At 35.6% G+C, this 13,433-nt stretch overlaps 1 protein-coding gene across 1 annotated transcript; it reads right to left on the reverse strand.

Annotated features, from left to right (window-relative positions):
• Positions 1 to 982: 982 nt before the first annotated feature.
• On the reverse strand, positions 983 to 13,324 carry ptdss1b (phosphatidylserine synthase 1b). The gene is made up of 13 exons (XM_055220385.2): positions 12,909 to 13,324; positions 12,005 to 12,096; positions 11,847 to 11,891; positions 11,639 to 11,763; positions 9,432 to 9,590; positions 8,118 to 8,269; positions 7,233 to 7,374; positions 6,603 to 6,715; positions 6,208 to 6,273; positions 4,000 to 4,099; positions 3,672 to 3,740; positions 2,831 to 2,900; positions 983 to 2,544 (listed from the first exon to the last, which is right to left on the reverse strand). The coding sequence occupies exons 1-13, from the start codon at positions 13,085 to 13,087 to the stop codon at positions 2,456 to 2,458; spliced, it is 1,401 nt and encodes a 466-aa protein (XP_055076360.2). The 5' UTR covers positions 13,088 to 13,324; the 3' UTR covers positions 983 to 2,455.
• Positions 13,325 to 13,433: the final 109 nt, after the last annotated feature.

A 13,433-nucleotide genomic window follows, 5' to 3' on the forward strand; every position in this document is an offset into this window, starting at 1 on the left:
CGCTGGGGTTTATGGGAAATGGTGTTCGGGCACCGATACCCACGATAAATAAAATAACAAACGGAAATACAACAACAACAACAACAACATTTTTAAACAAAATCATCAAAATTTTTCATTATCCACTCGCCTTTATAACTACAGTAACACTGTACACAAACTCACAAAAGTTATGTAAAAGGCTGTGTGTGACAGTTTTTCACAGCCTAGGTTGTGCTTCAGTTACTTAACCCTGCTGAAAAAAAAACAATAAAACCATTACAGAAAATTCTAATGGTTTCCATTAAAATACCAATAGGAACCATTAGCTTTTACTATTAAACCCCTACACTGTAGTGTGTTTTGGGCCATATTCCATTAACCAATACATATTCCATTAGAACCAATACAACCAATAAAATTCCCAAATTTTCTGTAATGGTTTTATTGGGGTTTTTTCAGCAGGGAACGTTATGGTCTCATGTTTTAAAATAAATTAATTAATCATACATTTTGTGCAATTAAACCTAACTAAAATACTTATGTATAAGTTAATATGTTTTGTTTAATTCAAATTCTAAGATTTAGATAATTTTGTAAGTAATTTTCTTTGGGGGGTGAAGGGATGCACTGTCCACATGTGGGGGTTTGGGGGGAACGCCAAAAAGTTTTAGTACAACATTAAATTTGATTAAACATTATTTATTTAAGATATAATCCCATTTATTTTCTACTTCAAAAAACTTTTTACTTTAGAATTAGTCCACTTTATTCAATTTTTACATTTATTAGTAGCCTACATTTTTTAGAACTATTAAACATAGACACTTTACATACAAAACAATGTCACTAATGTTATTAAGGTAAACTGCACTGTATCTCTGTCTGCTCTGCCGAGGAAAATTACCACGTTTAAACCACGTTTGACTTCAACCTAGTAATGCAAGTAAGTTTCAAATACAAACAGTCTTATATAATGAAAGTACAAAGATGCAAAAACTTAATTTTATGATTTTATTTGAAAGCAATATCAGTGCAAGAAAGTGAATACTAACTGTAAGGTGCTGAAATTAAGAAGTCTAGTTTTGTGGTGTCTTATTTATATAACATTTTCAAAAAAATACAATTTCATACAAAATCTCAAAAACAGTCACACTTCTTTTTCTAGAACAATCACATTGAAGGTTTAAAACAATTAAATAAGACAATACTGCCGTATCAGATTCAAGTTTGATATCATACAACATGCAGTTAATGATTACTCCGAGATAGGAAATTTGTGAATTAAGACAATTTCGATTTTTGGTACCCTTGTCAAAGAAAAAACTTGATTTTGCAGATGCTTTTTTAACAATTCTTGGCATACAGTTGAGGTATTGGTCCATGATCAACTCAAACCTTTTAGCATTTGTTGTCACCTAGCCTTATTAACAGCAATGAAAACATATGTATGACTATAAAAACAGAAGCAAAATCCCTATAAAGAAGTTATGCATATATACATTAATTGTGGGTTTGCAAAAATTACAACTACACCAAAAAATTTAGTAAAAAACAGTAATTTAAAGGTCCCATAAAAAACTTTTTTTTCTGAAATTTTAATCTAAAATCGTTTGTGCACAGACACACAGGATTGAATAAACTGATAAACTATACCGTAAAATATAAAAACTATTAAAAAAACATAACATTACAACAGCATAACAGTCAGGACCGTTTAAACCTTTACATGTTGCACAAAAATGATGAATAAGTGAAACTTATATTTAAATAACTTAACTGTTCTCATGCAAAAAAACAGAACTTGCTTCTCCTTCCAACACAATACATTATTTTGAAAAGGTAAATATAACGGAATAAAAAAGTGCTTATGAAACCAATACATTTTATAAAGAGAATTAAGTGCTTCAATTCAAAGATTTTCTTTGTGCTCTTTCTCCTGTTTGTAGAATGCATGCCTCAATGAAAAATCAACAAACTAACGAAACAAACAAAACATTAATTACAAGGTGAGTGGAAGAAAATGTGCAAATAAATAAAAGAGAAGGCTTGGTTTGATCTGGAACACTAAGAGTATAATAAGAAATATCAAAAGTTGAATAATCAAGTTGTTACAAATCTTAACGGTACCAGACTGCCATACAGAAGAGTTAGGCAGCATTGCATTTATTTGATCGCAACTAATTATTTCGCTGATTCAGGCTTTCTAAACATCTAACACATCAATGCCGCTAAAAAGTGTAAATTATTTTCACCTAAACTTGACTATCCACAAAGCTCAAAAGCTTTTTACATTCTTTCCCTCTAAACGCAGTGAAAAAATATATATTAAGTGCACAAGAGTACAATGTTCAGGCAGATGGCTGCGTATGCAGCATATTTTCTCCCAGTTAAACTAACAGTTTACCTGTTTCCAACCTCTTACGACAGTTTTACTGTTTCTATAAATGTCCAAGGAGACGTTCTTCAGCTGTGCTCACTTGATGCTTGATCCGATCATTTTGTTTTTACCCAAGCCTCCTTTTCTTTTGCGGGAAGAACTGGAATTACTACCGGAGTTCCGCTCTGATGATATAGTAAAATGTACTGTACATGTGTTTCAAATATCAGATATGTAAAGAGTAAACACATTTTAAATCCTTTTTAATACAAAGTTATACATTCAAGTAACAAACAGCAAACGCAAGTTTCACACTAAACACAGCCCACATACTGTTTGCATTTAATACATGTATTCATGTAAACATCGCTAGTCATATTTCTAAACAAAGACTTAAAGTACAACATTCCACCAGAATGTATCTAACGTCTTATAAAAAGAAATTCAGGTACAAATTAGATTGTACGCTACCTTTGGAAGTTTCAGGAATGTGACCACACGAGTCAACAGAGGTGCTTTCATTAAATTCTGTCATAATGTTCTGTGAAAGAAACAAGATTATTAGTTAAAACATGTAAAATGTAACGGTGATGTATGTGTTACATGGGCTGTATGTAACAAATACATAAAATAAATAAAATGGGTTGTTTTTGCAATTGTTTAGTGACCATATATAATTATTTCTCATTATCTTTATTAGAATACAACCAGAAAATACAGGAAATGTGAATGTAGTATTAAAAACAGTATAAAAGTATAAGGTAAAGTATTTAGGGTAAACTCCCCTTCCATTTAAGCAATAGCAGGCAGCTGCAGGATCTCTTAAATCTAAATCAAAATAAATCCTAATTTCTCATTATATTCAAATGACTTCAGTCTTCTCAAAAAAGCTCAAGATGTGTTTTGTGACAAGAGAGGTCACACTAAATACTGACTGAAGCCTGAAGAAGACATTTAGTTCTGATTTTTTTTTTTTTTTAATTTTGTGTATTTCCTGTATTTTCTGTTTGTATCTTAAAAGAGTGAAAAATAAATATAGATAGAAATTAAAACTAAAACAACAAAGCTGATGATGGTGGCCTAAGACTTTTGCTCAGTACTGTATGTGCTTTAAGAGCTTCAGACTTAGATATATAATATAAATCCGACCGTGATCGGCTGAAGAAAGAAAGGCATATAAACCTAAAATTACATGAAGGTGAGTAAACGGGGTAATTCTTATTTTGGGCTGATCCATTCCTTTAATGGAGAAACTCAGTATCTCTCTTCATCTGTCATTGTAGGTAAGTGATGTTTAAATTTTGTAAAGTACCTTCAGTCTTTTCCCATAGTTATGCTCGTACCAAACCATTCCATAGAGACAGAGAGAAGTAATAAAAGCCTGATAAGACAGCAAGAAAAAGAAAGTCACCACATAATACAAACATATAATACAACATGTAAACACCTCTTGGCCTATCATGTCCAAACAAAGACCCGTAATAATACAACGCCCAATCAGAGCATTTATACTCTAGTACAAATCATCAGGGTCAAAGTCTGAGACCACGAGTTAAAATAATTATATATTAATATTTATTATTCTAACTAAATAATTATTCTATAAAAAACATTTTATACATTTTACTCAAATCACTCACCAAACACAACAGCCAAAGCACCACATAAAGGACCTGTGTTTTAGAAAAGAGGTCTTGCCCAAATTTAATACATGCCAGGGCCTCCAGAAAAGCAATGGCCCTATAAAGAGGAACAGAATCCTAGAATATTTAAAAAGGCACCAAAACAATTTGCAGTTTGTAAAAACTATGCCGAAAACACCCTGGCTCATTTAATAAATACATTTTTTTTTAAACACATACACACATACATGTGTGTGTATATATATATATATATGTGTGTCTATGAGTAATTTGGCAGTCCTTCGCAAAGCTAACCGTGTGTCTCAATTCGTTCCCTAGCTCCAGAGGTCGTGAATCCGTATATCGTGTACACAGGTTCGGGCACTGGTAAGGACCCTAGCTCACTTCACATTGGGACAATGTTCACTTATTTTTCTGTCACGTGGCTGCTTAAGCGCGTTGTAATCACTCACAGCTGTTACTCATCAATAACCAGCAAAACCAACATATCTCTGACTTAATTTTAAAAACAGTACATTGTGAAAAATGCTGTCATTATTCTCTTACATATCTGTGCATAAAATTGGAGGCATACAATTACATTTTAAATGTAATAAATATATTTACAATTTTAAATAAATATTATTATTTTAAATATTGAGTAGATTGTGGTCCCTTACTGTGTAGCAATGTGTGTTTATATTTACAACTAAAACAAACGTTTGTCTTTAAAAAAGTTCTGTAACATTTCATAAAGTTTATTGAGTTGGATCACGTGATGTTTGGTTGGCGAGCTTCAGAAAAGGTCACGTGATTTCCGGTTAGGGAACATACCGTGTGTCTCAATCAGCTCCCTTGTTCAGTAGTCAGGGCACTGATCAGGGAGTCAGCCATTTTAAGGGCTGTCTCAATCGCAAAATCGATCAATCGATGCTCACTGGTTTTTGCGTTGCATTGTGGGAATTTTCAGGGAACGAACGTTCCAGTGCACTGAACGGATTTTGCGATTGAGACAGTCCTTAAAATGGCCGACTCCCTGATCAGTGCCCTGACTACCGAACAAGGGAGCTGATTGAGACACACGGTAAGAGAAAATGCCTCAATAGGCTTTATGCCCAGCTGCACTACTTCCTGAACTTCAGCCAGCTCCTTGTTTCCTGTCTGCCATTATTGGACAAACTGATTAATCCAGGTGTGTCTGATTATTGTTGTTGTGACTACTGAGGTCAGGCACACCTGGATTAATCAGTTTGTTAGTGATAACTGAGGTCAGGCACACCTGGATTAATCAGTTTGTTAGTGATAACTGAGGTCAGGCACACCTGAATTAATCAGTTTGTTAGTGATAACTGAGGTCAGGCACACCTGGATATATCAGTTTGTTAGTGATAACTGAGGTCAGGCACACCTGGATTAATCAGTTTGTCCAATAATGGCAAATAGAAAACAAGAAACTGGCTGAAGTTCAGGAAGTAGTGCTGTTGGGCATAAAGCCTATTGTTTAGAATCAAACTAAAAAAGTGAGATTATCTGGTCAACGGGATAAAATTAACTGATTCTAGCAAAGCCGGTTATTAAATCTATTTATTCCTGGTTTTGATAGTAAGCAGAAGTGTCACATGTATAAGCTTCTGATTTAAAAGCTTTAGCTCTGTGTAAAATGATCTGTGAAACATTGACTTATTTACTATATTCAAAATACATCAATATACAATTATGTTTATCTATCAATCTTTAGAAAAATTTACAATGGTACCATTAGACGTGTCAAGATTGTATTGTAACGGTATTTTTGATATATATTCATATTCAGATACATGTGACCCTGCCTATGAAAACACAGCAAAAGTATTTTTTTGTGATTTACTGTTTTCTACATAAAATCATCCTACATAATGTAAATAACATTCTGTGAAAATATAATATAATGTATCTTAAATATTGACTGAGTAACGCCATGTCAAAAATTGAAATCAATATGAAATCAATCAAAGTATGTGAGTTCTGAGACTTGAACTCCGACCTGGATTTCACAGACAGCGTCACATACGAGATTACTGTGGTACATTTATCCAGTCCAGTGACATCGAATTATTTGTAGTCCACCCAAATACTCTAAGCTGGAAACATTTTGGCCTATCTACTTTACACATTATAAATTCTAACACAGCACTTTGACATTTGATGAAAAAGCAAAAAAAAAAAAAAAAACAGACAGGTACTCACCCAAATACCCAACACTGAGTTCCAACTCTTTTGCACTGGGTGTCTGTGAGATATGCATAATACTGCCTGAATCCAAAAAAGAAATGCCATTACAATGGGCATACACATGTACACCTGCCAAACTGGAATTATTCCAAAATCTTAAAAAAAAGGTATGTATATATTTATCATTTGTTAAATGTTCATAAAAACTGGCTAATGAAAACTAGTCTTTCTTTATGTTCCACCATTTATGCCTGACCTCCAGGAAAAGTTTTTGTTTTGTACATCAAGTTTTATTGTCTGGTGAAATAAAATGCCTCTATATTTTTTGGTGAATGAGGAGTCAGTCCGGAACAAAATGTACTGGGGGGGAATGTGCTTCTTTAACAGTGAATAAGGTAATTAGATATTACCGCACTGTGGGGGCAGTAATGATCCCAATGAAGAGGATCCGACACCAGCTGAGAGGATGTGAGGCTTGGAAGACAAAGATGTGCTTCAGAAAAAACGTGTTCAACTCTGTGAGCTGCAAAAAGACATGACAGAAAGCAATTAAAAACAGAGATCGTTAAATATATGATCTGAACTAAAAGGTTTAAAATATTTGTTTTGAATTCATAATCATTACAAAAAGAAATTTAAAGCTGGTTTGTCAGCAAAAACTAACAATGTATGATTTTCAAAGAAATTAAAGTGAACAAAGTCAGTAATAAAGCATTTAACATACAGTGGGGGAAATAAGTATTTGACACATCAGCATTTTTATCAGTAAGGGGATTTCTAAGTGGGCTATTGACACAAAATTTCCACCAGATGTAGCCATCAAGCCAAATATTGAATTCATACAAAGAAATCAGAACATTTAAGTATACAAGTTGAGTCATAATAAATAAACATCTGGTTGAAATTTTGTGTTAATAGCCCACTTAGAAATCCCCTTACTGATAAAAATGCTCATGTGTCAAATACTTATTTTCCACGCTGTATACATTTTAACTTTATTATTGAGTTTGTATCCATTTTGACACCTAAGCATCGCACACCTGCCAGACAATCATAAAGAGGTAGATTCCAGCCACCCTCTGAAATGAGGACTTGGGGTCAAACCAGCGAACATACATCCAGCTGGCTGGAGTGAACTGCATAACGGCACGTTTTAGTTTTCCTGACGTAGTGTGGATATCTCTGAAAACATACACAACATCACATAACCAATAATCCACTGCTATTCTTTTGCTCAGATAATCTCACAAGAATGAGCAAAACAGGTTTGCCTTGACACAGATAGTTTATCTCCAAATCTTAACAATGTAACACGGATGTCCCGGCAAGATCACAAAGATTGGTATCAGGGCAGATTAAGGCATTTTAAACTGATCGGAATCGGCTTTATGTATCGGCCGGATCCTTTATTTTATGTCAGCTGTTACGTGCCTGGAATACGCGGCTAAAACGTCTGCTATGTGGAAATATGAAAGCAGTGCAACAGACGTGTAATGTATTAGCAACAGATTTTTATTGAATACTGCCAATTTGAAATGAAAGGAAGTTTACTCTGGTACTTCTGTAGTAAAGAACACAGGTTTGCACCAGCTTAGTGCGCTCTGACATTACATTTGAGAATCTGTTGTACCAGAGTTTTACAACAAGGTTCACCATCTGCTGTTCATTAAAACAGCAAACTTAAGATACGTGTAACTTAATAGCAAAGTAACTTCACTGTATTCTGTCAAGTTACTTTGCTATTACTTACTTTGCCGCCGCAATGGATCAGATGAGGACTCTCTATTGGCAAATATGGGATTGCGACATCCCTAGAATGTAATTATAGCTAGCATAATTGGAAATATGTATGAAACTGCTGCTAAAATAATACTAATATTTACTACATTGGCAATGCATTAAAAGACAACATGTTTAAACCTTACTTGATACTGGCCCAGTGGTATGTGCGCATCTCTAAAAAGTGACACACAGTCATACCAAGCCAAATGCCTCCTCCATTGCACAACAGGATGTCAAGAATAACTTGATCCCACCAGCACTCTGCAAAGTTAGGCAGGAGGTGCATGAAAAATAACTGAAATGGGAAAGAGAGTGCCAGCAAGAGAAAAAACAGAATGTTAAAGTTTTAGGTTATGGTATGCTTCGCAATAAAAATCTAGAAAGTTAAGGTCTTTTGAGAGATACCAATATAGGTTTATATTTGAATTATTGAAGTTTGGTCAAAGTAGTATGGACACAAGTTAGGATGAGGAAGTTGCATAATCGGTGTTGTTGCATTAACAATTGGGAAAGACATACAGTAAATGAAGAGCTCAGATGCAAAACCCTCTAAGTGTGTCTGAAATGTTTTCTTGTAAATTAGCATTTTTTATTAGGCTCTTATGTTTAGGTTCAGTAATTTATCTTTAATGGTAATGAAAAGGTCATTAATCAGTAATTAAAATGCATTATTTTCACAAATGTCACTTTAGTCATTTAATTGGCATTCAATAAATTTGACATGCAAAGAAGTCTCCACTCACTCTGCACTGTCCTTTCTGAATACAAGTATAAGGCTCAAAAACTCGGTCTAAAAAGGTTGTTCGAAACCTGTATGAATGTTGTTTTTTCTGATGAACACAAAAGAAGACACCCTGAGAAATGATGGTAAACACAGCAGTAAGTGACCATAGACTTCCATAGTAGGAATAAACAAATTTAATGGAATTTAATGGGTACCGTGAACTGTGTGCTTACCATCATTTATCAAAATATTTTCTTAGTCATTTATCACAATACTTCCAAAATATTTTTTTCCTACTATGGAAGTCTATGGTCACCCACCTCCGTGCTTCTCAAAATATCTTCCTCTGTGTTCATCAGAAAAAAGAAACTCATACAGGTTTAAAACAACATGAAGTTGAGTAAATGATGACAGAATTTTCATTTTTAAAGTGAACTATCCCTTAAGCAAATTTTCCCACATTTTGTGAAACTGCTTAAAGGCGGAGTCCACGATGTTTGAAAAACGCGTTGGAAAAGGAGACGGGCCGACTACCAAAACACACTTATAGCCAATCAAATCAAATAAAATGCCGGGTTGCGTATGTGTGGGGCGGTCTATCAACAGAAGGTTCAGATTCTATTGGGGTAGGGGCGTGTTTGTTTAGGTGATTTCAAATATCAACATTGGCTTTCAAACATCATGGACTCCGCCTTTAAACATTTGATTGTTAGGTGGTTTAGCTACTGATTACCTCTGTGAGCTCCCATGTGATGCTGATGGTCCAGCAGAGGCCGTAACTGCGGATAAGTAAGGCTTTCATGGCCCAACCCCAGAAATGACCAAATGCGAAGATGTCAAAATGACTTAGGATTCTCTCCCATGTGATCACGTGACAGTTTACTGCATATTCCTGTGAAAATAACAGTTTAAATGGAGAGTTAAAGAGCACCTATTTAATTTCTAGAACTTTTGTGTATAATACAATGTGTTAGTGTGGTTTATGGTTCAAAAAACACATTATTTTCCAGATACCGTAAATTTTTGTAGCTCCAGATTTCCCCGTCTTCTTGAAACGCACGGATTTTGTACAAAACTGTCCCTGATTGGCCAGCTAATCTGTACGTTGTGATTGGTGTGAATACCTCTGACGTCAGCTGGAAATGTGTTGCTCCTTACCATGTTTGAAAGATTCAGTTGCTAAGAGGAGTTACTTACAGGCTGTAAGTCCAAGTAGGAGGAATTATGATAATGTCTGTCCTCATTACGTAAACCAATCCCAGGCAGTAAACTGTTGCCTACAATCAAGTGTGTTTGTTCAAGAAATGTCATCGTTTATTTTTGGGTTTGTACCTTTTGCATATCGTTAACATGTACTAATAGACACTTACACACCAAAGGAACTGTAAAATTGTGAATCAGACAATTGGTGCTCTTTAACTTATTGAATACCATGAAATGTATAACGTAAATGTAGGATTTACATATAAAAGTGAAACCAAATAAGTTGTTTAAATTATGCAAAGTGCAAGGGCGGTGCACACATTTTTCGGTTGGTTTACACTTTAAGGTTACACATAAACCAGGCGATGTTTTCACATGACAACGGTATCTAAGGGCATACGGTCTGATGTCAATGGACAGAGATTTTAATAATCCTATTGGCTAAATACCATGCCGTCCTCTGAGCCAAGTAGAAACCTCTTACAGAAGGCTGGCATTAGCACACAGTCAATAATCATAATTCATTGGATTAGAGACACACAACAGGTTTCAAAGTCCACAGCTAAAACATTAACTATAGGGGCTTTCGGACCACTTAGTTCAGGTACAAATTTACCTCCAGTGTTTCTTACCTTAATTTAGCTCTCACATTCACGAGAAAGTGCGTTTCCAGCGTATGACATAGTACGTAGTGGCATAGTGACAGAAGTGCAGACAGCAAAACAAAACACCCGTCAGGAACCGATCCAAGAATTATAGGATATGGAGGAGTTATACACCATACGCTGGAAACACACCCTCTTATACATGTGTGTTGGTCGTTACCGGAAGCTAGTTACTTTAGTTTGTAACGTTTTACATTTTTTTTATACAAAATCGCACTTACCCCCTAGGGCCATTAATTAAAAAGTTTGGAACAACAGTCAGGACATTTTCTAATATACTGTAACTCCGATTTGGTCATAACCAACTGGATTATTGGTATTTTTTGATATTGTGAATAGCAATAAAAGTAAAAAAGTTTTTAAAAAATCATGAAATTGTATTAATTTAAATTTTGTCTGAATTTTATATTACAATACATCTCACAGTTAAATCAGATTAGACACATGTTTTTTTTCTAATGCTGCGTTCACACCAAACGCAAAAAGAGCGTCAACTTCGCGTCTAACGCGTCTAGTTTGCTGCTTAAACATTTTGAATGCTTACTTTTTACCCGCGAAATGCATTCAAAATGTTTAAGCAAGCGTTTGACCTGAAATTGACGTGCGTTCCAGGCAAAATCCGCTTCTTGTGGGAGGGGCAAGGAGTGACTCCAGGCGGGCCTGCCGCCACAGTAGCAAGCAGTCTCCTGATTGGTTAACGCGGCGAGAATTGACGCCACAGTTCAAACTTTCAACTTGGGCGTCAGAGGCCAATTTGCGTCATTCACGCGTCATGAGGCAAATTTGCGTCTAACACTTCGTGCCAAACCCCCCGCATTCGCGCCACAAGACCTCCAGATGCGCATTAACGCGTCTTTACATTGACTTAACATTGAAATAATTCGCGTCAGACTCTCTATTCGCATTTGGTGTAAACGCAGCATAAGACACGTCATACAAATGCCGCAATATTGCCTGGAGCTCTGGAAGAAGAATGCACTAATTTTTACTCACTCTTTCATTATACAGCACACAGTCACTACATAGAAATGATACACATCACTATACTGTAACTAAGTATCAGATCACTCACCATAACATCAGCCTCTCGAGTGGCATAACGCAGATTTGGATCTAGCCAGTACAACAGCATCTTCACCTGATCCCAGTTCAGAAAAATTAGGAATACCAGAAAGAGGAAGTACAGGACACTGAGACCTGAAAGGCGATGATAAATCAAGAGTGTGAGTCAACAGTCCCGCTGATAAGAAAACAAAATAAAGGTTTAATCAATAACTCACCAAAAACTATTCGCCATACAGCTGGATGTGGTCTTGTGAAAGGACCTAAAAGCCATATGACAGAAAGAGTAATTCAACCATCAATTTGTAAATAGACACCTGCAATAATTCTCACTGAAAGACTTTTATTGACACAAGCAAACAAGCATTGGCTTTACCATTGGGGAAGGCCAGAACACTGATAACAAGAAAGAATGAGACGACCAACAGCAAGCCCACACGTAGGTTATTATCAAAATCACCATCATCCCTGTCACAATGAAAACAAAAGATAGTGTCAGCGTCACATGATCAAACTCTCACCTTTCGCAAACAGTACCAGCGTTGGTGATATGGTTAAAGTGCATGTAATTGTTAACTACAATTAAAATTTACTTTTGCCTTATCTACTTACAAATCCATTTGACTTCTTTTCTTTATTGTCTTTTAACTTATACCCTTTACTTTTTTGTGCTTGTAAATAATTCCCGTTTTATTCATTAATTAACCATTTTCTGTTGTTTCTCTGTAAATCATTTCTATGTAAAGCAGTTTGATTCACTTGTTTTAAAAGCACATTTATTTGTAACCTCCAATAATCGTTTTATTATTCTTTTTTTTTTCATATATAAGGTTCCCTGTTATTGCAGTTAAGCATAACTACTTTGCCCAGCTGTTAAAATAAACTATTAGAGAAATTGTATTGGTTTTAATAGAAGCAAAGTTCTATGTGGGTAATGTGTTGGGTTCTGTTGGTGGGATATCTGACAGATACACTCTCAAAAACAATATGGTACAAAAGCTGGTATCCTTTAAAAAGTGCACATCAGTATGCATATTAGTAAGTTAACGTTACCTCAAAGACACATTGGTACCTCAGGGGTACATAGAGGTTTTATTTCTGACAGTGTAATAACATTATCTAACTGGATTAAAGCACAACCACACAATCATTTTGTAACGTTTTTCAAAATTTTATGTTTTTGTAAGTTTTAATGATGATCAACTGAGTTCGTAATGGTATTTGTAAAACAAATCACTTCTTCGTCCTCGTGACAGCTCAGATATCTCTCGTTTACTTACCTGGTAAACGCAAAGTACATGATGCTGACAACGGTGAGTGTCAGTAACGTAATTGTATGCGGTTTGTAGAAGAAATCGAGGGTGATATCCTCCACTTGTTGCTCGTTTATCATCCGAAAGTGCAGTTTATAGTTCGCATCATCTTTACTTATCATCCGGGAGCCCTGACCGGGCGCCATCTGATCGCACGTGTCGTCCCGAAGAGACCGCTAGTAAACTGGCGAAAAGGTCCGGATGAGACTCCTTTTCCGATAAAGCCGAGACTCTCCCTCAAAACTTCAGTGAAGTTGTGTGGGTCGAGCCGCTATCACCGCCTTCGTTTCACTCGACACCATTGGCTGGTTTAAGGGCAGATAGCTGTAAAAGTCTTCACTATTTGTAGAGCTGAATGTCAGGCGGGGTCGTTCAGGGTTCGAAGGAGGTGCTGGAGGAAAGATGTGCGACAGTACCATCTCCTGGTCGATTAGCGGATCTGAATCTGGCGATTTCGAGATTAGGAAAATTGCAAAATTAACCTTTAATAAT

The sequence above is a fragment of the Misgurnus anguillicaudatus genome, chromosome 20, assembly GCF_027580225.2.
Source record: "Misgurnus anguillicaudatus chromosome 20, ASM2758022v2, whole genome shotgun sequence".
Taxonomy (NCBI): domain Eukaryota; kingdom Metazoa; phylum Chordata; class Actinopteri; order Cypriniformes; family Cobitidae; genus Misgurnus; species Misgurnus anguillicaudatus.